Genomic DNA, 25,865 nt, shown 5'->3' with positions numbered 1-25,865 from the left:
TGACAAATATTAATTAATTATATTCTTAATTAATTGCACTGTATATAAGACCATCAATAAAATAACACCCAAACACACATATTTGTATTTCAATGATAAAAACAGATGGTGTACACAAGCCAAACTGGAAGACACATTCACATTAATTGCAAATAACTGTTTAGTTTAACTGTTTTGCAAGAAAACTTAAGATAATATGCGTTGAAAGTGTATACAATCCAGTGGAGAGTTGCGTAAACTCAACCTCAACTTTGACCAACAGTTAGGGATTCTCATTTTTACTTGTACCTTTTTATGCCACTCACCACAAAAGTTAGGGCCTATCTTGAAGGGGAAAAAATTAGATGCCCAAGTTTTAATACTAGTCTAAGCAGTTTATGCAACCGGCCACAGTACTCACTGGAGGTATGAGGAGCAATGTTTATTTACATTTACGTTTATGCATTTAGCAGACGCTTTTATCCAAAGCGACTTACAACTCAGGAGTACAGGAAGTGATCCGTCAAGAAGAGGCAAGAAACGCAAAAAGTGCCCTAAATACCAAGATTTGTATACTACTCAGAGTAGCAAAAACCAGAAAAGGGAAGAAGAAAAGAGAAATAGAGGAGGAAGAGGGTTTTTTTGTTTTGTTTTTTTAATGGTAAGATTAAGTGCTCATGGAAGAGATGAGATTTTACCTTTCTTTTGAATGAAACAGTGGAAAATATATGTATATTTTTTTACTTTATTTGTTTACAGACAATACCCATAGCTGTTTGTAAACTACCTTTACTGGCAACCCTGTGAGCCCCTGATAGAAGTGGTATGTATTCAAAAGAGGTATGTAATTCAGAATTTTAAAAGTGGTTTTCCTAGATATAAAGCCAGTTGTACTTGTTGCGAAATCATTCGAGAGGGAGACACCAGTCTCTGTGGCGCAATCGGTTAGCGCGTTCGGCTGTTAACCGAAAGGTTGGTGGTTCGAGCCCACCCAGGGACGAAAATATTTTTATTTTTAAACCTTAATTTTGAGTAATTCATGTGAATTTTGCATTGACACAGCAACATTTATTTACAATGCTTATTCACTTACCGTAATATTTAATGAGTGCAATTAGATAGGTCTGCAGTTAGAAATCACAGTTAGTAGCCACTAACTATTAATTTATCTAATTGATTCTGATAGTAATACTGATTTTAGTTCATCTACCCTCAAAGCAGATGGCAAAACCATTGAATACAAAGCCTACTTCATTAACATTTACACTTAATCACAGTGTACAATAGTGCACTAGAATGTATTGATAGTATTTATGTACAGGTAGTCATGGTTTTAAACATTAATTAGGCATGATATACAGTTAAAAATTATTTTAAAAAATATATATTGTTAAAAAAATATTTGGATTGGAGTTAGGATTCCACGATGCGGGAGTTACTTCACTCCTCATGCATTATTAAAGGGCGACATCTAGTGCTCAGAGTGTAACTACACCTATTACTAAAACAGGGGCCCCATGAAGACCTCAGAATTGCTTTTGTATAATTTATCTTCATAATGTGTGATTTATATGTGATTTCTAAAAAGGCTTTTAAGATTTTTTTGATTCAGGTATTAGGCAGAAAACTATTCTTCTTAGTGAAACATACCAGTGGTCTCCACTAGGTCTCTGTGGCGCAATCGGTTAGCGCGTTCGGCTGTTAACCGAAAGGTTGGTGGTTCGAGCCCACCCAGGGACGGTTAGTCTTTATGTTTACGTTTATGTTTTATTTTTTAGTAATTGATGTAAATGTTGCATGGATACTCTAAATGAACAACCTAATATAAGGCATGGCATTCATTTATATTAAATGTAAAATGAAAGGACTGCAGTTGGTACTAAGGCTGCATCTGAAATCACATACTCCCCTACTATATAGTAGGCGAAAAACAGTAGGTGACAAAAGAAGCATGTCAAATTAACAGTACTCATAAAAGTGTTTGCAAAAAGTACCCAGATGACCTACTTCTTCTGGAGAAATTCTGAAGTGTGCCTACAATGGGCACTTCACTGTCCCATGATGCCACAGGAAAGGATTTATGAATGGCAGTGAAGCGACGTAACTGACACTGATCACATGATAATGACAACATAGCGAATGTAGTATGTCTAGATTACATTCATACACACATTACAATAATATAGAATGTACGTTTTAAGTGGTTATGATGTAACTACTTATATATCTTGTAAATATTTAAATTCTCAAGAAAGTATGTGCTTTTGGATGCAGCCTAAGCTTTCTATTTACAATCTTGCCACATTTCTTCATCATAATAATCTTTCGAAATGAAGAGTGTTTTTATGGATTGAAGCTTGAATGCAATTGGCAGAAGTAAAAAGCAACAACTCTTTCAGTCTTTAATTAAAAACATTTTCTCTGAAAGTTTAAATTGGAATAGTTTGCAAGAACACTATTATGAACGCAACTCATTTTGGGGTTTTGGCCTTCAAAAACACATCATCCCTTCTGCACATAGAAACACTAATACAAATACAGCAATAGTTGGTGCAAAAAGAAAGATTTAATATTATCATTCATCTTGCCAGGTAGGATTATAATTTTTTTAATATTAAGCATGTAATAAGGTGACCAAATTATCCTAAACCCTTAGTAATTCTTGATAGGAACTTGTTATTCAATGTAGCTCACTTGTTTCAAACATTATGAAAGATCGACCCCTTGTGTTAAGCTCAGAGTAAAACTAAAATGTATAAATTCTCCCCTTGCCTTTCCTGTAGAGGGCGATAGAAAACCACCAGTAGGTTTCTTTACTTAGCTCTTTCCTCAGGGCAGTGTTTATAACTGGTAGATCGCAATACCGTTTTGAATGTCAATTGACAATACCTTTTTTATCTTCATGAATCGACAAGCGTGAAAGATGTTGACTCTTTTGTCTGATTCTGTTTAAGTATACTTAATATAATAATATGCTATAGCCTAAATGTTGCCTGAGAAAAACGCGGTTTCCTTCTGCGGCCAGATAAAATGTTGTCAGGCTATATGTCAGTCAATGTCGTTATTCTAACGTTATTTCCGTAACTCGTTGTTACGCAAACAAAATTCTCTCATAAAAACGAGCATCCTGTCCTTTCAGACGTTATTGCGCTCCTCCGAGTGCGTGATGCTAGCTCTAGTATCACGCACTCGGAGGGGCGCGCTGTATATGAATTATCTGACCTACCAAAAATGACTTAACTAACGCTGGAAAGGATTTGCGTGTAGGTATTTTTTTTACAGTCTATGGTAGGTAGGCTACTCATGCTCATGTTCATATCAGGATCAGCGTTTCATTAACAGTTCGTGTTAGTATTGTGTATTTATTACCATGGCAACTGGTCCAATAGTGCCACTTAATTTTCAATTTTTTATTTTATTTTTTTTAATGACTGGTGGCTCATATTAACTTTATTTTATTAACAAAAATGTGGGACTATTTAATGGCCTAACCTAACACTGTTTACTCGCAGTTTGAGTCATATTCTTAAATTTATGAAGTGTGAAGTGGGACGGTACTTGTGTGTGTCAACCATTTTTGGTCTGTAAAAGCAATTTGATTATATGACTGCCTGGATGTCACTGCATCACCATGCCATTATAGTACATGCATTTATACATAAATATACACTACTTTTAGGATAATCGTGACCCACATTTTCCTATGGTCATTACTAGGCCCCTGACAATTTTTTTTCTTCCTCGAACTTTTAATACATGCACACATACATAGAAGGAATTTCTTTATATATATATACATTTTAATTCATTTGCTTTTACAGACCAAAAATTGTTGACACACACACACACACAAGTACCATCCCACTTCACAATTAATTCAAATAAATTATTTTTATTGTTTTGAATAAAAAAATATTTTAAGGTCCAGAGTCTAACCTATATAATAATTTTGAAATTCTTTAATAATCATTGTGCAAAATATTATTGCAGGCAAGGTACATCTAGTACCATTATTATAAATTCTGAGAACATGGTCACTTATGCAGTACTTGGCAGGTATCCAATCTAACAAAACACAATTAGGAACGTGTCCTCTTAAAGGTGATTTTCTTACTAAAACTGTCTTTTGGGAATTAAGTTGAATGGTGTGTTTTCTGTGGTTTTAGTAATGACTACTGGTTACTGACCAAAAAATTATGGCTTCAGTCCAGCAGGGGTCCTCGTAGCCGAAATAGCTCAGTTGGGAGAGCGTTAGACTGAAGATCTAAAGGTCCCTGGTTCGATCCCGGGTTTCGGCATTTTGATTTTTTTTTAAAGCGTAGCTTTTCGTCATTTTTCTACAATCTCATGTGTATTGTTTTTTTGGGGATTTTTTGTAAATAAATCTCCACAAAGAAGCAACTGTGTATTAATTGTGTAATACAAATCAAACTGAGCCATATATAAGGTATTTTAAAGAACAGATTAAGCTGATTTTTTGGGCTCAGAGACAGACACTGTTTGGTGAAGTAGCTTTTACAAATGCGCATATTGGTGGTGACAGGTGGGTGCTGCACATTGGTGTGGGTTGAGGAGATTCCCCCCTTCCACGTAAAGTGCTTTGAGTGCTTAGAAAAGCACTATATAAAATGTAACAAATTATTATATTCAAAAAAGATTATATTTTCCATTGTGGAATTAAAAAAAACCTATACTCTTATTTTAGGCACCCACTCTCAGTGGCCCTCATTTATCAATCTTGCGTAGAAATGGGCGTATATGTTGGCGTAAGATTATGCTTACACTCCTCTCACCGCCTGATTTATGAAGCTGTGCGCACCTCTGCAATCCAGGTGTACACAATACTTGCCCTTGATAAGTGCCTCGGCTGAAAACAATCGTCATTAGAATAACACGCCCCTATATATTCAAGTCTCCGCCTCCTCCATGCCCTCATTTTATGCCATGAATACACGGAAGCGAACGACGAAACGAAACTTCTCCGACATTTTACTAGTCCACTAGTCAGGGCACGGATTAGGACATAAATCAATGGGCTGACTCCCTGATCAGTGCCCTGACTACTGAACTAGTGAGATGATTGAGACTCGCCCATCGAGACCATCCCCAGGGAAGTGGAAAAAAACGAAATTGTTTTATTTGGGAGTTTAAATAGTGGGATTAAAGGCACCAAAAAAACAAAACAAATATGGACCCAAATTACGAGTACTGTTAATAGTGTGGAGGTTGAGAATCGCACTCCAGCAGTTTAAATTGCTGTTTGGATGAGAAATTACCATCACAATGCAATATTTTACAGCACATGTTTTGAAACGATTAGCATTTAATTTCGTATCACTGCACATGTATTGGGGTGTACAATAGTGATGATGATGTGATATGGAGTAGCCTACCATTCATTCACATTAATAATTCATGACAATTTGTAAGATTATTTTTATAGGTATTATGATTTTTATTATTAATGACGCTTATTGTTATTTAGAAGAAGAATGTCGCTATTATTTATTTTATTAATATTTAAAAGAAGAAGAATATAATTTTTATTATTTTGTCAGTCTGAATTTTTCAGTCTCAGTCTGTGCGCAGCTGCCGCACAGGCTCGCAACTGGAGGAATACATGCCTCAAATGCTTTGGTAGCCTATAGTCACACAAATTCAACATTGAAGTCTACGTTGCACAAAAATAAACACAGAAGTTTATAATTACTATGTTGTTGTTGTTGTTTTTTACACTGGGTCGTAATATAGCATATATTTGTCAGTGCGTTTTGTGGTGTTAGGAAATGTTTTTCTGCGCATTTTCGCACTAACTCAAACATGCATACACCACCTCCTGAGCTGGTGTAGGATTTGAGCATGCCGTACGCCAAAGTCCATATTGATAAATCTCAAAGTCACCGTGGGTTTGGGTGTACGCTGGAAATTTGGTGTACGCACTTTTGATAAATGAGGGCCATTGTGTGTGGCTCTTGAGAAGTGAGCTGCCAGGTGACACTGGGTGCGCTTACATGCAAGTTCTTAAGCTGATTATGCCTAATAAGCAGACAATGAACATGGTCATGTAAACGCGGTAACCCGTTTTCTTTTATCAGTGTAGGGTCATAAACGGCATAAGCATAAACCGGTCGGGTCAGGTAGTTTTTTTGCCTCTTACCTCGATTTCGCTCTGCATGTAAACGCATTAACCTGCTTTCTGTCGGCTTATTGAAGTCCGCATGTGTGAAAGGTGAGAAAAACCCATAACTTGGAGCATTTTGCATTAAAGAAAGGACATATATCACAAACGCAGACTTTTTTTTTAAGACCCAGAAAATGGTAAAGTTGTGTTCGCTTCTCATGCAGCAGAGGTAGAAGAGGTTCAGTCAGAACGCTGCATCTGTATCTGCATGAGGGATAATATGAGCCGAAAACCTCCTGCTGACATGGCGCACGCTTTATTTGACATCACAACTGACATAACATTTGAAAAACTCGGAGTCTGATACAGACATTATTATTTTTGACGTCACTACAAGGAAATAACCCGGTTTATTAATAAAATCATGTAAATGCAGTTTTCTTGCATTGTCAGTGTACTAGTTTGCATGTACATGAGGAAAACTGATTATTCCAATAAGCTGATTTTTTTGAGTTATCAGCTTACTGGTGTGCATGTAAAGGCAACCCGTTACTTATTTATTTCTAAACAAATAAAAGCACCCGAACAGAGAAAAATTGATATAGTGCAACTTCTGAAGAAGTATTATGAGCATTTAATCAACATATTTTCATTAATGTAATGAAAAATACATTACACTTCAGGCTTTTACCATTTTCTTACAAGCAAATCACTGTATTATTATAAAATTATAATATTAAAATACATAAAATATTGTATACTATCAAGAATTGCATACAGAATTTTATTATTTTCTTTTCCTTCTAGCTTTTTTTAGACTTCCCTTTCAGTGCTTTATCGAACATGGATTGACAGGTAGATAGCTGACACCATGAGTCTGCTATAAGAATGAGAGGGATAACAATCCACAAAACATTCATAAATACAAAGTAGAACCAGAAATAGATGGGGTGACCATATTCACTGTGAATATATCCATCTCTGTGCTCGGTGAAGAAGTAGAGGACTGCACCATACAGCTGACCTGCAAGTAATGTTGGACATTAGACTGAACTGTTTCTCAATTTGACAAAATGTGGAATAAATAACTATATAATAAATAATTATAATTGCATATGGAGTAGGAGGACACGTCTTACCTAGAGATACAATGAGCTGCAGGACAAATCTATAAGGATGGTTATAAAGGAAGGCCAGAACAATCCAAATGCTGAAGGGACCCCACAGGCACGCGGTCACTGTCTCCATACTAACTGTGAAATTATCCGCTCTGAAGAGATCCCATTAAAGGATTTTAGGTAAAATGCAATGCATCTTTTTTTTTTAAAAGCATAAAAACACAAGCATGTGTATAACTTACATTGCATATCTGCTGTCTCCTTTGGAATATTCTTTCCCTATAGAGGATGAAAAAGCATTTTCATTATTGAAACGTATGAATAATGATACAATCAAGTCATGTCAGAGAGAGATGAATATATTTATGAATTTAGTGCATATGAACGCCATAATTACATAACAATATCATAATTATGAGTGGGAAACTAAATGAACCCTGCAGTGTCTGGTAAATTTGTTATAGAACTACTTTTTTCATTTACAATAAAACTATTGTAATTTGCATGCATTACTCTGCCGTTATAACATAGTAATTACGTCACCTTCACGCGCTATCCTAATGATCGTAAATACCAGATTTCGAGTCCGAAATTTGACATGAACAAGTTGTATTTATTGGGAATCAAAGATAATTTTGATACCCAAGTTCCAGAGTAGGGCAGGCCATAAACTTTAAACATGGAGGAGGAAATTGTTGCCGTGATTATTAAAATGTATTATTACATATGATTAATCATTTGAAGCATATTGTATATAGAGAAAATTCCAGAATCGCAAGCGACAATCTAGAAAGCGTGGTGAATGTTAATCATAGTCAACGAATGGGATGCTACATTTTATTAAAAATGCAATATATTCAGAACATTTCAACTTTAATAATATTCCCCCAAAAACGTGACAAGCTTGGAATCATGACGTCAGAAGAAGGAAGTAGGATAGCATGTAAAGACAGCATTAGGACTTCCCAACTTGAATGCTGCTTATGCTCACATTCCCTGGACTGTGCAATAAAAATTGAGGTCTTTGTAATGAAAATGTTCGAGACGTCAAGGGAAATGTACCAAAGTATTATCTCAACAATCTAACATCCTAATGATAAAATGAGTCAAATATACTTTGAACCTCACTCACACAGTTGAGAAAGGAAACTCTGGTCTTCAGGAATGATGGTGTAGTATAAAGAGAACCATCCCTCAATGACTCCGTGGATGAATCCACACACAGTGAACCAGCACAGAGCTAACCTTCTCCCTCCGCTCAACCTGCTCCCAGACACCTTACGTCCAGTCAGTGACCAGGTGGCAAGCAGCAGTATCCCAGACACAGAAAACAGGAATATGAGAATCTCTGACATTGAACGGTCATTAGCCACATAATTGGGAATAGACAGGTTGCGTGGCCAATAGGGATGATTTATAGTTTCTGCTTCCTTCAACATCTGTAAAGGTGGATGAAAGGGAAGAAAAAAAACTTCATGAGACAAAATGTATAAATAGGATCATAAAATCAAACTCATAATCTTAAGGTACGTTTTGTATTGCACCAAATAACGTTGCAATAACATACTACAATAAATTTTACTTACGTTTTGTTGAGTTGTGTAATTTATTTCCTGGAAATGTGATTATTTCCCTTGTTTGATACTTTGCTCTGTATGTTGCATATACGTGTGCACTTGGAGTTGGAGAACGCATCAATGAACAGTGTTACTATCTGCTCTTTGAAACTACATTATCAAATTGCAGAAACATAGCGCCACCAAGTCACATCCTACTATGAGCCTACGTGATTCTTTCTACCCAATCACCATTAGGCTTTGTGGGAGGAACAACCCCTCGTGATATCTCTACAAGGCTTGCAGTTGGACGATCTCCTCGGAACATGCATGTCGTCACATGTGATTGCGGAATTATGTATATGCTGGCAAAAGCACTTTTGTGACTGAACACTTTTTTTTACATTGCGTTCAGCATCTCTAAACAAAGCAAGACTTTAAACAAAGTGAAGCTTCCAAAAGAAGGGGTGGAAAAAAGCACACTCCTATGCCGTGCGAGGGATTCATCCCTGCCGTGACCCGGATTCGAACCGGGGTTGCTGCGGCCACAACGCAGAGTACTAACCACTATACGATCACGGCGAGCTACCGGAGGTGGTGGAGGACATTTGTAGAATAGGGCTCTAATACTTGTACAGTATTTTTTTTTCAGTGTTTATCGCTTTTTATTTTAGTGATACATGAAAATTCTACCCTTTTAATCTGCTATATTAATTTTAGAACTAGCCATGATTTACAATTTTACACAATGCAACATATTTGCTTTTTTTGGGGGGAACGTCAGCCAATGAGTTTTAAGTTGAGTCATTGAGTTTTGCAAGCAATGCTGGAAACGATAATGAAAGAAAACACACGAATAACGGTCGGTCACTATAAAAATAGATTAGAAGCCAAAACATATAGATGTCGGAATTAAATCGCTTGCTTCTTAAGGCATGTGTATCTCCCATATGGTCTAGCGGTTAGGATTCCTGGTTTTCACCCAGGCGGCCCGGGTTCGACTCCCGGTATGGGAAGTGAAGTTTTTTGTTTTGTTTTACCATCGTTAATTCCGAATGCAGGATTACAAAAGCAAAACGTGGACTGTTTTAGAAATCTAGTCTGTAACCAATACATAATTTGCAAATTATATATTTAATAAATTCAGATTACACACAAAACATACTTATTTCAATTCAAGCTTTTGGGTAACACTTTCTGTAAATTATATATGTGCTTGAATAATGATGTGTTTAGAAAGCACAAACATAAAATACAAATTCTGTAAAATATACATATTATTTACAGAAATCACACTAGCCTACGCAATATCTACGTCTGACGTCACGTGACTTGTCACATGACCGGTAAAGATTCTAGGTGGTGTTGTACAGAATCTGATATCTCTGGTTCTTTATTAAGTCACTAATTTTATACCGGTTTTATTTTATTTTTCAACTCTGTCTAGTCGAATAAAACGACAGAAATGCGTGTTGATCAACATCTTCGTTTGGACGAGCAGTTGCTGCTTTTCATGAACCAGCTCGAGGCTCTTGAGGAGAAACGACAAAAGCTGAATTCCCTTATAGAAGAGGTGAAACGTGAATTTACACTTGATTATGTTAAACACATTTTCATGAATAGAATCAAGCCTGTTCAATTACTTGTTTTTCACGATACATTTTAATTTGTAAATATTCTGAATATAATTCGCTTAATTCTGTCACACAGGGATGGTTTTCTATCGCTAAGGCACGTTACTCAATGGGAAATAAGCAAGTGTCCGCTCTGCAGTACGCTAGTGAGATGGAGCCGCTTGTTCACGTTGAAACCAGGTCCGTATATCATCATCACATGCAATTAAGTAATACTTCCTTGTGCAGTGGTCTTTATTGGAGTTCCATGTGCTTGTCTTAATAACAGCTTGTTGGAAGATGGAACAGCTGAGTACAAATGTGAGAGAAGAGAAAATAAAAAAGAAGAACCGACAATAGAAGACATTGGAGTGAAAGAGACTGGTAGGCATGACTTACTGACATTTATTAAGCGTGTTCAATAGTGTTGCCTGTTTTTGTACGATTTTCTATTTGTGACAAACCCATTGAAAGTTTCAGGACTTAGGAGGCGAATAAATACCAAACAAAAGGGGGTTAAAGAGGAGGAACAAGAGAGAGACCCTGAAGTAAAAACAAAGGCAGAATCATCCACACCGGAACACAGAGATCCTTTAAAGTGGTTTGGAATCCTTGTACCACAAAATCTGAAACAAGCCCAGTCTGCTTTTAAAGAGGGTGAGCTCTTATGATGTCTTCTATAAATATGGCTTGGTTATGCTATATATAATTTGATCGCTGTGCATTATACTGTGTGATGTGCTTTTGCTGCACTTTTGCTGTGTGGCTTAAATTTCAAGGATTATTTCAGCACAATTTTTTTTTAGGGAAATGCTGTTTCTTGTATTCTGGATTTATTTAACTATTAACACTTTATGTAACTAAAGCACATTGTCTTTCCCCCAGTCATCACTCTCTCAGCAGAGATTGCATCTATACAAAGTGCAATACTTGCTTTAAGGAAAGAGCTGCAGGCCCAGATGAAGGAGAAACAAGAAGACTCAACCAGACAATAAAGAGGAATATCAGTGACCTTATTCAATCTTGTTCATCTATCTTTATTTATCTTATTTTATTATGAGCCATATACTGTATACCTTTGTTCTTAGAACAAAATTGCCATGTTGAATGTCTTTTTTAAGTGGACCACTGAAATCCCTCTTGTTGTATGAATAAGTTTTCCTAATAAAATGTTTGATGAATCATGATATCCTTTGAGCAGTAATACACAGTTGAATCCATACAAATTATAAATGTGCATCTTTACTACTTTACTACTATATATATATATATATATATATATATATATATATATATGTATATAATATGTATGTGTGTGTGTGTGTTTACTATAGATTCATTTTTTAGAACTTGCTCTGCTTGATTGAACATTTAATCCCTTTAAATGCAATAACAATAATAACGGCGGTAGGCCTAAGTAAATAAAGCTTTGTTCATTGTTTTTATGTGGCTGAATCATACTTGTCAGATTATTAAATTAGTAAATAAATGCATGTTGCTTTTCCATTCAAAATTGGGAAACAGAATTTTAAAAGGTGGCAAATTCATTAAAGTTTCTATTAGAGAATGTTTTCTGTGATTTAACAATGTAACGCTAAACTAAGGTGTTTCTCAAATCCAAGCAAACCATTTAGTAATCAGGTTAAATGTGATTCTTACACAGAACCTACAAAGAAACACTTCATTGAAATCAAAAATTCCTGCAAAAAAAGTGTAACCTTAAAAACAACAGCATAGACATTGTAAACGTGCACGGGCATTAAGTATCAGGCGCGTCTCTGTTTTAGCTACAGCAAGATTAGCTCCATTTATCACTGCATTCAATTAAAGTGTGTACAAAACCATAAATATTTGCTGATATTTTTTGAGTTTACTTCGTTAGCCTTTACTTAACAGGCATGGGTGCATGTTCACAAATAAACAAAAATATAGGCGGAATGGTAAATAAATAAATAAATAAATAGCCCATTCGCTGTCTACTTCCTGGTGCTCATCATCTCAACAGAGCTGCTAGCGGATAGCGATGTTTACGGTCGGAGCTGACACCGGGCATAATACATCAGTGCGCTCTCACGCAGATCTGACGGATATGTGTTGTGTTTTTATTGAGACGTGTATCCGAGAAGATATTTTCACAATGATAGGACGACGCTATCTGATCAGGTGAACACGCTATCTCGGTCAGATTATTATCCTTTTATCTCTATGGTGAGACGAGGCTACACTGAATCCCAACGCTAGACTGTTATTTCGGAAAACAAAAGAAGATATTTCCCCCCCACACACACACTTTTTATTCGGTTTTATTCTAACGGTATTTTTCATATCGTGGAAGATAACAAGATCACTGATGGCGTCAAAATCTAGGGTCTCCATTCTGGATTATTTCAATATCGTCTGTGAAGGAGAAAATGGCAAAATTGAATCAAACTGCAAAGCTTGTGGCACAAGGATTCAGGCTAAACGGACAGTTACTTCTAACTTTGTTACACATTTAAAGGTAAGGGTTAATTTTAATATGTAACAGTGTTTTGTATCTTATAACGAGGCCAATTTGGAGATGTTTAACCGTCTGTCTATGCATAAACACTTTTAATATTTACACTATTTAGAGTCCCCCACAGTAATGGAAATTGAAAGATAAAAAAATATAATACAATATTTTGATAAAACGTGTTTTGTGCAATTTGGAAAAGAAAAAAAAATCTTAAAGTCTGTTTATTAATCACAAATGACTTGTATTGTTTTGTATATTGGGTTCTACATGTATTTTAACTGTTTCTAATCGTGTCACATCCACAGCGCAAACATCAGGCCATGTATGATGAGTTTGTGAGGAAGAAAGACGTGAAAAGAGAGTCAATGCAGAACTGTACTGGCCCGCCTAGTGGTCGAGTTATCTCTCAAAGCAGTCCTGGGATGAACAAGTTTGACTACAGCGACCCTCGGCAATCCCTCATCTCGGAAGCCATCGCCAAGATGATCATCCGAGACCTGCAGCCCACACAGATGGTTGAATATGAGGGCTTCCGTGAGCTTCTTCAGCTCCTGGAGCCCCGTTACATACCGGTACCATGCCATTACATACAACAGCAGCTTCTGCCAGCCTATGTCTCCCAAGTACAACTAGCTGCCAAACAGGCTCTAAAAGGAGCAGAGTCCTGCAGTGTGACCCTTGACCTTTGGAGAAGCAGTTCTGTGGCTAACAACTGTGGTGCTGGGTATCTTGGAGTGACTTGCCACTTCATGAATGCAGAATGGCACATTAGATCTGCTCTTTTGGCATGCTTACCCCTAACAGACCACGGCAACACTCAGCAAATCCTCAGCGAGTTTGATGAGATCTCTGAATCGTATGGCATGTCTGGAAAAGTGTTCAGAGTGGTTGCTGACCTATCGCTTTGTGAAAACCGGTCTCCTTTTCGTTTTCCTGGGTTTAATCTCATTGGAAATGGTGAAGAAGATGAGGAAGGCGAGGAAGATTGTAGCGATGAAGAACCGGGAGCAGGAGAAGCCAAAGAAGCCAGTAGCAATGAAAACCGCAAGTCTTTAGATCAGTGTCTTGGTCGAAGTAGGGTAGACTGTTTTGCTCGATTACTAGCTCAGTGTGTTAAGGAAGGAGTTTGCGCTTCCCCTCAGATATCACTTCCTCTAAACAAAGCATCCCACCTTTATAACTACATAGTTGCTACAGTAGCTCCTGAAAAACTTGTCCAAGTGTTTGGCTCCAATACCTCAACAAACTGGCAAAGACCCTCGTCCATGGACAAGTGGAACACTCAGTTAAAGGTATTGCGTCAAATGGTGGAGTCAATGGATTTTCTTGAAGACATTGTGGATCGAAATGACCTAGTTCTTGGAAACTTAGAAAAAGCGTTGCTGCGGGAGCTGGTCGAAGTGTTGGAGCCTTTCGAAGAGGCCTCAGATATGGTACAAGGAGACAAGCACGTGTCCATCAGCCTTGCCCTGCCCTGTGTGTTGGGTCTGCGCAAGCACCTAGCTGAGGTCGTTACTCACCAGTGCTCTGGGATCGTGATGGGGTTGTCTCAAGCTCTAGACCGCAGACTGGCAGGCATTCTTGAAGACCCTCTTTATGTAACAGCCGCCACCCTGGACCCACAGTTCAAATTGTCCTGGAGCAGTGACAGCGATTGGCACAAACAGGTGCTGCTGGAAGAGGTTGGAAAGCATACTCGGCCTTTGAGTCCACTAGAACATCACTCAGAGGCCCAGCCATCACCATCCAAACGCTGCAAGCTGTTCTCTTTCATTAAGCAGCGGCCGACCGCCCAGGCAAAGACAGTGGAGCAGGAGCTGTCCACATATCTCCACGAAGAACCCACAGATGAGGATCCACTACAATACTGGAAACGCAAATCCATCGATTTCCCATTGCTCTCACAAGTAGCCAAGAAAGTTTTTACAGTGCCAGCTACAACCACATCAGTGGACCAGATATTTAACCTGGTTAGCAAGACGCTCAGACCAGAACAATGCAGATTTCTGCCAAAAAATTTGGACACTCTGATTTACTTAAAGGCTAACTATAGGATACTTTGGTCCTAACTGCAACGAGGGCTTTACAGAATTTTCTTTGTACTGATATCAAACCAAACACCTCAATTGTAAAATGGGAATTGTGCCTGACATGTATCTCTCTATAATACTGTAGAACTTCCACAAAGTAAGCAAATACTTCTGTCAGCAAATAATTCCTTTTTTAAATGATGTACAAAAGGCTAGACTTAAATTATATAAAGTCAGCTAATTATCATGGGTAACAATTTATAATAATTTTCAAAAGTTCATATATATATGGGCATATATTTATATATATATATATATATACACACACACACACACACACAAACATATATATATATATATATATATATATATATATATATATATATATATATATATATATATATATATATATATATATAATGTGTGTGTGTGTTTATTAGTGCTGTCCAATTTATTAACTAATCATATCTAACAAAAGTTTGGGTTTATATAATATATGTATATTTATTACATTTGTATGTACACACACATTTGTGTATATATATGCAATTGTTTAGATGTGATTAATCACACTTTGACAGCACTAATATATTGTGTGTGTGTGTCAAAATATGTTCAAATATATATAGTGAAAGTTATTATAGCGTTTACTCATCATATGCTGAATGCTTTTTTATTTGCAGACTTAAAAAAAAATTATGTTCTGTGTACTCACTTACATGTCCCAATAATGCAACAGGATTAGATAAGTATACACACTTGTTAAATATTTATATAATCATTCTCCTTACAACAGCATGTTATAGAACCCCAGAAAAACTATTCTTGCAGCCAAATGCTTTCTCAGAACATGTATTAATACATTATTAAAGATTTGGTGTATAATAGATAGCTTTATATTAATTTAAGGAAAGACCGGGTCAAACAGAGTTAGAGGATAGCTGACAAGCTTTTTTGTGGGGTTTCTTTGTGTACAAAACCTACACACTACAAAGCTGGAGGCAGGTTCTGTAATTGAAAATCATTACATTTCAGGAATATCGGAAATTGGAGAACACTGATGCTGGTCTGTAGTCTCTCCTAGCTTGCAGAGCTGAATAAAGAACAATCAAGCCTGTGGGATATCAAGAAGAGTTGGTGTGCATTAAAGACGTTTTGTGTGAAAAGACATTTCAGTAAAAAGTGTTTTATAAAACCTGACTTCTTGTCTTGTCATAACTGTGAAATACTTTGTCATGCAATAATATGTCAAATGTCAAGCAATTTCACTGTCTTCATAACCCAATCTTATATCAGTGTGCGCGCACTTGCAGTTATAAGTACAGCACACTTGTTCTAGGTTGTGCATCTAAACACTAGAGTTTGTGTGCTTGTATTCTGATCATGTGAAGAAGAATATAGCAAAAAGGACATTTAATCAATAAACTCAATTTCAAAGAGATTTATGTGCAAGGCGGGGGTGGCAGTGCTGCACTGCAGATATAATGAACATGTGTTTATATGATTTCAGTTTCCCACTCAGTCTCAGTAAGAATACAGTATAATATTCTGGGCAAAATTGCATTTTCTATTTGTGCACACGTAATTTACAACGTCTGCCAAATTTAAAATGGAAAAGCAAAGTCCATTTGACATTTCATTTCCAACATTCGTGCAGAAATGGCACAGACATATTGAAACAGCAGTAGCAATGGCTCTGATTCCAATTTCCTTTCCTCATTGTCATGCTCCCTTCTTCCCAAACCTCAAAAGAAATTGTAATTGCAATCTCTATAACAACAAAGGATGCCTGTCAATCACTTGCTGTGAATGTGATGTGAGGTGTGTTTGTGTGGTATATTGGTCAGTTTTATTTGCTATGAAAATATCATTTAGCACTGGCATGGGGCGTGACTAGACTCCAACATTAGGGGCTAAACATAACATCCAATGTAAAAAGAGATATACTGTGACCTCATTTAGTTACCCCAGTTTAAATATACGTGTAACATATTTAAAGCTGTTAAAATTAAAATATTTACAGTAGACTGGAACTTTTGATTGGATAAATGTGGGCTAATGTCCAATTTAGTAAAAAAAAAAACGCATAAAAAGAGCTTATTAAATCCAAAATGTATGCAGCTCTAATAACTAATATTGGGTAAAACCAAATAACACATTGAATTCAGTAACAGACTTTAGAACATTAACACAGTTAGCTATAACAATGGTAAGGATTATTTAACCAGGATTCCAACTCGAACAGTTTATCATTATCAATAATCATAATACAAATCTAATAATCCAGGGTTGACTCGAAAACAATTACATTTGCTTTGCTATGGGATTGTTGTAAAACCAAGTCACACTATAAGCCTATCACATGCAGCTAATTTACTAACAAAAACTTGTTAAGACGCACGTGATTTCTACCACTTTAAAATGAAAGCTATAATTAATAAGGTTTTCTATCTTAAACTACAGAATACCACCAAAATGACTCTTATACCCACAATGCACTTCGTTTATCAAGATTTTGACGTCCTCTGTCAAAGGCCAATAAAAGGAATGTAGAATACTGATACAATTTATTCATGAGAAATAAAAACTTTCACCTCAGCGGTACAGTTCAATAATGATAATAATTTGTTACATTTATAGAGCGCTTTTCTGGGTAGCCTACTCAAAGTGCTTTACATGGAAGGAGGGGAATCTCCTCAACCACCACCAATGTGCATCCACCTTGATGATGCAGAGCTGCGGCAGCCATATTGCGCCAGAACGCCCACTAGGGTTGCCACCCGTCCCTTGAAATACGGAATCGTCCCGTATTTTCAGGAAAAATGACGCGTCCCGTATCAAAGCAATACGGGACGCGATTTGTCCCGTATTTTACATAGGTCCACCCGCATTGTGTGAAGAAGACACGTAATATTCTGCCCCTAATTGGGTCGCTGCCATCGTTGTTTTGTTTGATTGGTTTGTTTCAGGTTCACGGGCCGTGAATCACGGCCAATCAGAGTCAGAAGAGAAGGGTACCCGCCTCGCCGGTTCTTTTCTAAATGGGCAGAATCCATTTGAAACGATGGCGGAGGCAGGTCCAAATACCTCCCTGCGTCCAGCTTTTAAAGTTTCAGAGCAGAAACGCAAGCGGATGCAGAGGTACAGACGAGAGTGGGAAGAAATAAATATTTGGCTGGAAAGTGTCCGCGGCAATGAATACCAAGCCAATTGCACAATAATTATTTGTCGGCGAGTGTTTTCAGTGGCGCACGGTGGCCTGTCAGATGTGAGACAGCATGCAACGGGAGAGCAACATTCACTAAATGCAAGAGCTTACCGAAATCAAAGCACTGTCGCACAGTTCTTCATACCTCAAGCATCTCCTGAGGCAGACAGTTATGTTTATAAGAAATAAAGTTATGTTTATTAAGAAATAATGTTAATAATGTAGGCTACATTTATGATGTTATGGTATGATTTGTTTATTAAGGTTAAGTTGTATAGTCAGACACAAGCATTACTTTAATAAGAGATAAGATATATATATATATATATATATACATATATTTAATCAAAATAGGACCTTTTAGGAATAAAATAAACAACTATTTGTTATGCTTAACAAATTTAAATAATTGCATCATCCAATACTATAGAATTAACAATAGACTATAAAAACGGAATAATACATAAATATATTTACTTAACTTACCAAAAATAAAAAGGTTGTTTAGTGTTTTATTAAAATAAGAAATGATTGTAGATATTATATCATTTACAGTTATTTAGGTGTGGTTTCACTGTTTGTATGGTGTTATTGCTAACAATGACAAATATTTTAGTCAAAATCTTTGTTCACAACACTACAAAATTACTCGAGTTAATTTGCAATTTCTTATCCTACTCCCCTCTAGGTTACAGCAGTTGAGTTTGTTTTTCATTGTCATAGCTGTGTATTATACTGAGTGCATCTGTTCACACTGATTTCAATAGCAGATATCCTATTATAATGTCCATTGGTATCAATCTTAATATATATATATATATATATATATATATATATATATATATATATATATATATATATATATATATATATATATATATATATATATATATATATATACAAATTAGGTTTTAAGTTATGATATACGACCACTGCACTGGCACACCATCGGGACTGTGGTCATCGTGGCCCCGAGGCTCTGCGGCAGGCGTCCCTTATTTTTCTGTATTGAAGGTGGCAACCCTAACGCCCACCACAAACTTATTGTTGGAGAGGAGACAGAGTGATTAAGCCAATTAGTATATGAGAATTATTAGGAGGCCATTATGGACAGAGGCCAATGAGCAAATTTGGCCAGAATGCCGAGGTGAGTCCCCTACTCTTTTTCCGAAGGACATCCTGGGATTTTTAATGACCACAGTGAGTCAGGAGTCAGGACCTCAGTTTAACGTCTCATCCGAAGGACGATGCCTATTACAATATATTATCCCTGTCACTTCTGGGGTGTTAGGACCCACACAGACCACAGGGTGGCCTCACTAACACCTCTACCAGCAGAAACTTGATTTTTCTAGGAGGTCTCCCATCCAGCTGACCAGGCTCAACCCTGCTTAGCTTCAGTGAGAAACCAGTCTTGGGCTTCTGATAAGACATCTCAGTTCAGACATCTGTTTGAGAAGCAGTAGTTCAGCGTGAGCTAAATGCTGTGGCTCAGGGGAGCGGAGATACCATTGTATTTTACACAATGAGTACGTCCACTTTCATAACAGATGATATATGACACAACACACTTAAGCTGCAGGTCTATATTTAAACACTTCATAACTGAAACATTTCTGTGTTCTGTATTTATACAACATTTATAGCAATAGACTTTATATATGACTCTTAAAATAAATACCCTTTACCTCCTTTTTATGGTCAACAACCATTGTAGCCTATGTCAGAGATGGGACTGCTATATTCTTACCATTGCAGTATATATTATATATATTTTGCACATATGTTAGAGGACTTGACATACTACATTAAGTAGCCAAACAGAGCCTTATAACTGAATTATAATATCCCACACATAACAATCTGATCTTTAGTTTCTATTGTTACAGATGAACCAGAATATCAGCATAAAAATACTGAGCAGATTTGTGGAATGAAACATGTATATTTACTGTTTGAAAAATAGAAGGCAGTACACAGTGTATACTGTGCAGTATTCAGTAAGTATGCTAGTATTCTGAACACAGCCCAAACTATTGGACTTTCCATAGTTTCCCAGCTCTGGCAGAGGTTCAAGAATGTGTACAAAAGCTGGCAGGGAACTAGTAATGACTCAAATTGCTAGAATGGGGATATCAGCACTCTGTACAGGAATCTAACTTTAAAAATACACTGTATTTCACATCTGCGATTGTGTCTTCTAGAAAGTGACTCAGCTCCTCCAACACAACTCAAGTATAAACAGTACGCTAATTATTATGTGTCACAGACACAGATTGCTAATGAGTCAGTGAGTGCAAACAATTGGGACTGGTCAGTGCAATGCTGACCTTTAGACGACCTTGATGTGAGGGTCGTAAGGGCCTAAACTGAACTATGGCATTCACTATGTAAAGAGACTGAGTCATTTTGAACTCTCTGCCAAACTATGGTTATTAATAAACTGCCCGTTGTTGGTGTGTGATCAGGAATAATATCCTGAGGAAAAGTGGAGGAAAATACCTGGTTATATCCATGGCTATATGTCAATGCTCATTACATTATGCTGGAAAAAAAGGCTAGTTGAAGCACTTGTTAAACAAAATTGGGCAGTGGTGTGTTTAAACAATGAACGTGTGAAACCCCCTCCTCATTATACTTTGGTCTTTTTATAGCATGGAAACAAGAGAGCAGCTGCCCTTCAGTCTCCCTCCCTTGTGCGTTCTCTGACCAGCTCCTGTTTGTGACAGTGAGTTATCTTTATCTTCATCTTCAACTCTCAGACTTAGGAACATATTCAGCCTGTCATCTCTCTGACTCGCACACTGAATCAACAGCACCCCTCGCACGCTCCCACCTAGCAGACACAAGTCATGGCGGACAAAAAGGACATCAAGACTCCCAGTAAAGGCATCCTGGTGAAAAAGAAAGAAAAGAAAGCGGAGAAAGCAGAGAGTAAACCTCAAAAGGAGAAAGAAAAGAAGAAAGTCAAAGATGAAAATGTGACAAAGAAGCCGGAGAAGACCCCGGAAAATCCGCCAAAAGATGAGGAGATGCCACAGGGAAATGGGGAGATAGCAGAAGGAGCCAAAGGCCCTGTCAAAGAAGAGGAGTTTGAGCTGGAGCCTATGGAGCTGCCTCCATTTGAGATCATTGTAGGGTACGTCAAACATCTTTCACTTATTCCAACTAGATCCCACAGTATTATGTCCATTACTGTAACTTATTTACCCCTAAATGGTTCCTAGTAGTACATATTACTACTCTAAGGTATTAAAATACCACTTTAAGGCGAAGACTATCTTTAAAATTTACAACTGCGTGATGGCATAAACAGTATGTGACAAATATTGAATCTCTTCTTACAAGAAGGTAGCAGAATTTTCTCTAAACAACATACATAAATATTCACCCTTAAACTGTTTCACATTTTATTATGATAGCGTGAATGACATCATCTATTTTAAGATTACTTTGCCACTTGCTTAAAAACACACTTAAAATACGTTTTAATAAATGGGTATTGATCACTCTAGAAATATTACTTGGTGGGATCACCTCTGACAACAGATACATCTCAAATTCCATTATGCTGGGTACACCAATCCAGTGGGGGTTTTTTTTGAATATTTTTTCACTAGGATTTATCTTTGTGTATTCATAATTTTTCCTGTCCTTGCCAGAGACTAGTAGGCCTATCCCTAAACAATGAAGCTTTTGGCACTTAATGACTAAGTATGTGGACACCGCCTATTAATTAACCAGTTTCACTATTTCAGCTACACCCACAGTAACAACAGAAGCAATCAAGCATACAGTCAATCTGCGATATCTTAAAAGATTTACAGGACCAAAGAGCTCAGTGACTTCTAACATGGCACTTCACTAAGTGAGTTCCATAAGGTTTACTGAGCCTAATGTGGAAAAACTTGAGTGACCTGAAACCACACTGGGATGAATTGCTCCCATGTTTTGTCATGGAGCTAATCTCCACAATCATGATCCAACTATCATGCGCAAATCCTTCCAAAGAGTTGAAGCTCTTAAAGAGTACCAGCTTAGTATTAAAGTCTGGTTTGAAGTTCAATGTTCCGCAAGCACATGTGGGTGTGGTGCTTAGGTGGCTGTTGACTTTGCATTGTAGTGTACTTAAAGGCCAAAAGTTCAGTTTTGTCGGTTCTTCGTCCAAATATCACAAAACGCTAGATTTTATTCTAATAATTTTCAAAAAAGACCTCCATACAAGTCCATTAACTCCTTTTTTAGGCACTGTGTATAGGCATATTAGTGGTCACCCAAGCAGAAACGCTTCTTACCAAAAGTTAATGGATTAAATATTTTTAAAAAGCCGGAATGCACCACAAAGTTTTTTGCCTGATTTTGCTAAAGTCAAAGCTGCTGTCGGAAATTACAGATTTCACAGAAAATCGCATACAGAATTGTTTTCATCAGTCAGAAAATATGTGTTTGAGAACACATTTGATATTTTATAACACATTATTTTCATCTGTCATGTGTCTCCTAGCAGTGTGATGCATGTTTCTACATGAGGTTGGTGTGTTTGGAAGGACTAGTCTAGTAGTGTGTGAATGTCTCATATGTAACCCTGGACCACAAAACCATGCATAATTTATACATCACATGAGATTTATACATCATATGAAAGCTGAATAAATAAACTTTCCATTGATGTATGATGTATTGTTATGATATGACAATTTTTGAAAAAATCTAAATATTGAGAAAATCGCCTTTAAAGTTGTTCAAATGAAGTCCTTAGCAAGGCATATTTCTAATATTTTTTTAAATATATATTTACGGTAGGAAATGTACTAAATATCTTCTTGGAACGTAATCTTTACTTAATATCCTAATGATTTTTGGCATAAAAGGAAAAATTATAATTTTGACCCATACAATGTATTGTTGCTATTGCCACACATATACCTGTGTGACTTATGACTGGTTTTGTGGTCCAGGGTCACATATGATGCTCAGTTTTCCTGTGTGTGAGTGTGTGATACCTTAAAATGAGTGTGTGCAGTCTATTCCAACGTTTACTTTAATCTAAGTCACAATCGCACAATGGAATGTGATACAAGTCTGTGGATTTATGTCTTAGGCATTGTTCACACTGATTGCTGAAAAACAGCAAAGCTTATTAGGCATTACTTCATAAGACTCTAAACGTCCTTCTTCTTCCCACAGAGACAGAATGAATCCCACCTTCTTTAAGTTCCAGTTTAAAAATGTGGAATATTCTTCCGGGCGCAATAAGACCTTCCTGTGCTACCAGGTAGACATCCAAGGTGGGGCTACAGAGACAGACGGCCTTCGTGGTTTCCTGGAGGATGAGCATACGGGTTCACACGCTGAAGAGGCCTTCTTTCAACAGGTGCTGGCCTATTACGACAAGTCACTCCAATACACGGTGACCTGGTACACGTCCTCGAGCCCTTGCGCAGCCTGCGCCTCTAAGCTCGTCGAGATCTTGCGAGCACGCAAGACATTGCGCCTTAACATCCACTGCTCCCGTCTTTTCCAGTGGGAGGAACCAGAGATCCAGGCCGGACTCCAGGTGCTAGCTAGGGCAGGATGTAAACTACGCATGATGAGGCCTTTGGATTTTGCGTATGTTTGGTCTACTTTCGTTGAGAACGAGGAAGATAACTTTACACCCTGGGAAGACTGTCAAGATAACTATGATTATTATGATGAGAAATTGTGTGATATTTTAAAATAGGATAAGGAGCTGCTGGTGGCCTATGATTAAGATTGTTTAATACAGCCTATGAACTGCCTTTAAGGAAACTGGTACTTCAAAGCAAATTATTACAATCACCCTGTCATTTTAGCAGCGCTGTTTCCTCTGTCAACACCATTTCTCTTGTAACATTACATGGCTGACTTTACAGCTCTCTGGGCTAGATAAGGTAAAGAGCAAGCTGTTGTATGCCAAATGATACATTTTTTTAAACATTTTTGTCTGACAGTATATTCTTATTTTATGGATTAAAATCTTTAGAAGCCAAACATCTGGGTGTTATGTAATATCCAAGCATGTCATTTATTATTTTCCAGTTAATTCTAAGTATATTCTTTTGCAAACCAAAATATAGTTTGCTAAGCATAATGATTAAATCTTCTAATTTTGTCTCTTTTAAATTATAATTTTTTTATATATTTTGAAATGGGATAGTACCAAGAGGTGTAGTGAATAGTCTCCTTCTATGTTATTGCAATAAACAGGAGTCCGTTTCTGATCACAAGTATAATTAACGACAGCAGTATAAAGGTAAAGTATAATGCTTTTATTTTTATATACTAAAGTTAAAGATCAAAACCACCCATTTTAGTTGCGTCTCAATTCGAAGGCTACACACACAGGTTACACAGGGTATATGCAGGAATCCTGAAGTTCATTTCAATACCCTTTTTAAGAGTTTTTGAAGACCTTCTCAAAATATTTAAAGACCTCATCGCACTTCAAGTTCTAATCAGCAACAAACCTTTAACTTAAACAGTTGTAGTAAAATGTAGAATTAAAATCTCTATTGTAGGCCAATTTTGTATCGTTTATATTGCTTATCTGTTTTGTGGCGTGTGGAGGGCGACATCACCTAACCGTGCATTTCGAAAAATTTGTGATTTCACCCGTAGACGGCGTGCGCCAGGGATGAAAATTAACTTTTTTTGTGTTCAAATTAACAGTGGCCGGTGGATTTCAAAATCTACCAACCACTCAATGGTTTTACAAGCCACTTTCTTGTTTTTAACCGAAAATGTGTAACTACATGTGAAAATTAATACTACAAGCTCTACACTAAATAAACTGCTTAAGTGGTCTACACTACACCACTTAAGTAGTTTATTTAATCTCGAGTCTCAATGAAATACTGGCATTTTCTCTTTCACACAAACCATGAACTGATATGTATTTCATTAAATGAGTAGGGCTCTGTGTGTTCTTTTTTTACCTGGATGTGGCTTCTGGTTGATTCGTGGTCTTACGCCTTAAAACTCTTCAAACTTTATGGCTTCCAGTTTTAGGTTTTTAGTCCCAACAATGAAACTATTCATTTTGGCATTTTCTGAAGCGTATTGACGACATACCGAGCAGAACATTGTCAGTAGGGATGCACCGAAATCAATATTCTTGGCCAAAACCAAAAAAGAGGAAACCAAGGTCGAAAACTGAAACACCGAAAGAAATTATGACAATTTTAATTACCATTGCATTTACATTAACAGTATGCTCGGTAGGTGAAGAGAGTTTACCCATCACAACTTCCCACCACAACTCAAAATCACCTGAATTTGGCTGGTGGAGTGGTGGTGGGTGCTAATTTCCATCCCTGCGCGCACCCCAAGCCGATCTCAGACTTAGCACCTCGTTGTTTTTTAATACGTAACTATGAGGATGAAAATAAATATATTTATGAATACTTTTTGGAGTCAAACAAAGCTTGAAAAAAAAGTAATACCTCATAAATTCGTGAAGACTTTTTAATACCTTTTAAGGGTCTTAATTTTCCCAAAATGGATTTATCAACTTTTACTTTTTAAGACCCCACGGACACCCGGTTCCATTTGTTTCCAAAGTAAGAAAGAAATTACATTAATTATGCCTCACCAAGAAGAACAGTAGGACCTATAATGGTTGCTTCACTAAAATGAGAGAACCTCGATACAGCACTTTGGAGTAGCCTAGAAATCTAGACGCACCCTAGCGGCAGCAAATTTAATTTGCCTGCAAGTGTCGTC

The 25,865-nt window shown here is 37.0% G+C and overlaps 4 protein-coding genes and 5 non-coding genes across 11 annotated transcripts; 7 read left to right on the top strand and 2 right to left on the bottom strand.

Moving 5' to 3' along the window:
* The first annotated feature begins 905 nt into the window (after positions 1 to 905).
* trnan-guu (transfer RNA asparagine (anticodon GUU)) lies at positions 906 to 979 on the top strand. The gene has a single exon. It is a non-coding gene; the product is annotated as a tRNA-Asn (tRNA).
* Positions 980 to 1,645: 666 nt separating this feature from the next.
* Positions 1,646 to 1,719, top strand: trnan-guu (transfer RNA asparagine (anticodon GUU)). Its single transcript has one exon. It is a non-coding gene; the product is annotated as a tRNA-Asn (tRNA).
* A 2,485-nt stretch (positions 1,720 to 4,204) lies between these two features.
* On the top strand, positions 4,205 to 4,277 carry trnaf-gaa (transfer RNA phenylalanine (anticodon GAA)). Its single transcript has one exon. It is a non-coding gene; the product is annotated as a tRNA-Phe (tRNA).
* A 2,423-nt stretch (positions 4,278 to 6,700) lies between these two features.
* Positions 6,701 to 8,987, bottom strand: ebp (EBP cholestenol delta-isomerase). Its single transcript, XM_067446457.1, has 5 exons — positions 8,805 to 8,987; positions 8,351 to 8,657; positions 7,461 to 7,497; positions 7,240 to 7,370; positions 6,701 to 7,124 (listed from the first exon to the last, which is right to left on the bottom strand). The coding sequence occupies exons 2-5, from the start codon at positions 8,655 to 8,657 to the stop codon at positions 6,904 to 6,906; spliced, it is 696 nt and encodes a 231-aa protein (XP_067302558.1). The 5' UTR covers positions 8,805 to 8,987; the 3' UTR covers positions 6,701 to 6,903.
* A 297-nt stretch (positions 8,988 to 9,284) lies between these two features.
* trnah-gug (transfer RNA histidin (anticodon GUG)) lies at positions 9,285 to 9,356 on the bottom strand. The gene has a single exon. It is a non-coding gene; the product is annotated as a tRNA-His (tRNA).
* A 362-nt stretch (positions 9,357 to 9,718) lies between these two features.
* On the top strand, positions 9,719 to 9,790 carry trnae-uuc (transfer RNA glutamic acid (anticodon UUC)). Its single transcript has one exon. It is a non-coding gene; the product is annotated as a tRNA-Glu (tRNA).
* Positions 9,791 to 10,099: 309 nt separating this feature from the next.
* ccdc115 (coiled-coil domain containing 115) lies at positions 10,100 to 11,576 on the top strand. Of its 2 annotated transcripts, none has more exons than XM_067446459.1 (5): positions 10,100 to 10,347; positions 10,485 to 10,588; positions 10,677 to 10,771; positions 10,868 to 11,044; positions 11,273 to 11,576. In XM_067446459.1, exons 1-5 carry the CDS (start codon positions 10,240 to 10,242, stop codon positions 11,380 to 11,382), a joined length of 594 nt encoding a protein of 197 aa, XP_067302560.1. In that variant the 5' UTR covers positions 10,100 to 10,239; the 3' UTR covers positions 11,383 to 11,576. The 2 variants fall into 2 exon arrangements, with proteins under 2 accessions (XP_067302560.1, XP_067302559.1); XM_067446458.1 differs by having other exon boundaries at positions 10,101 to 10,347; positions 10,862 to 11,044.
* A 797-nt stretch (positions 11,577 to 12,373) lies between these two features.
* On the top strand, positions 12,374 to 15,211 carry si:dkey-109j17.5 (zinc finger BED domain-containing protein 4). Its single transcript, XM_067446456.1, has 2 exons — positions 12,374 to 12,887; positions 13,190 to 15,211. The coding sequence occupies exons 1-2, from the start codon at positions 12,738 to 12,740 to the stop codon at positions 14,951 to 14,953; spliced, it is 1,914 nt and encodes a 637-aa protein (XP_067302557.1). The 5' UTR covers positions 12,374 to 12,737; the 3' UTR covers positions 14,954 to 15,211.
* Positions 15,212 to 19,147: 3,936 nt separating this feature from the next.
* apobec2b (apolipoprotein B mRNA editing enzyme, catalytic polypeptide-like 2b) lies at positions 19,148 to 24,078 on the top strand. Of its 2 annotated transcripts, XM_067447309.1 has the most exons (4): positions 19,148 to 19,269; positions 20,777 to 20,850; positions 20,939 to 21,261; positions 23,310 to 24,078. In XM_067447309.1, exons 3-4 carry the CDS (start codon positions 20,975 to 20,977, stop codon positions 23,842 to 23,844), a joined length of 822 nt encoding a protein of 273 aa, XP_067303410.1. In that variant the 5' UTR covers positions 19,148 to 19,269; positions 20,777 to 20,850; positions 20,939 to 20,974; the 3' UTR covers positions 23,845 to 24,078. The 2 variants fall into 2 exon arrangements, with proteins under 2 accessions (XP_067303410.1, XP_067303411.1); XM_067447310.1 differs by lacking the exons at positions 19,148 to 19,269; positions 20,777 to 20,850 and having other exon boundaries at positions 20,873 to 21,261.
* Positions 24,079 to 25,865: the final 1,787 nt, after the last annotated feature.

This window comes from Pseudorasbora parva, chromosome 6 (genome assembly GCF_024679245.1).
Source record: "Pseudorasbora parva isolate DD20220531a chromosome 6, ASM2467924v1, whole genome shotgun sequence".
NCBI classification, from domain to species: Eukaryota; Metazoa; Chordata; class Actinopteri; order Cypriniformes; family Gobionidae; genus Pseudorasbora; species Pseudorasbora parva.
This window is presented reverse-complemented; position numbering and strand designations above follow the sequence as displayed.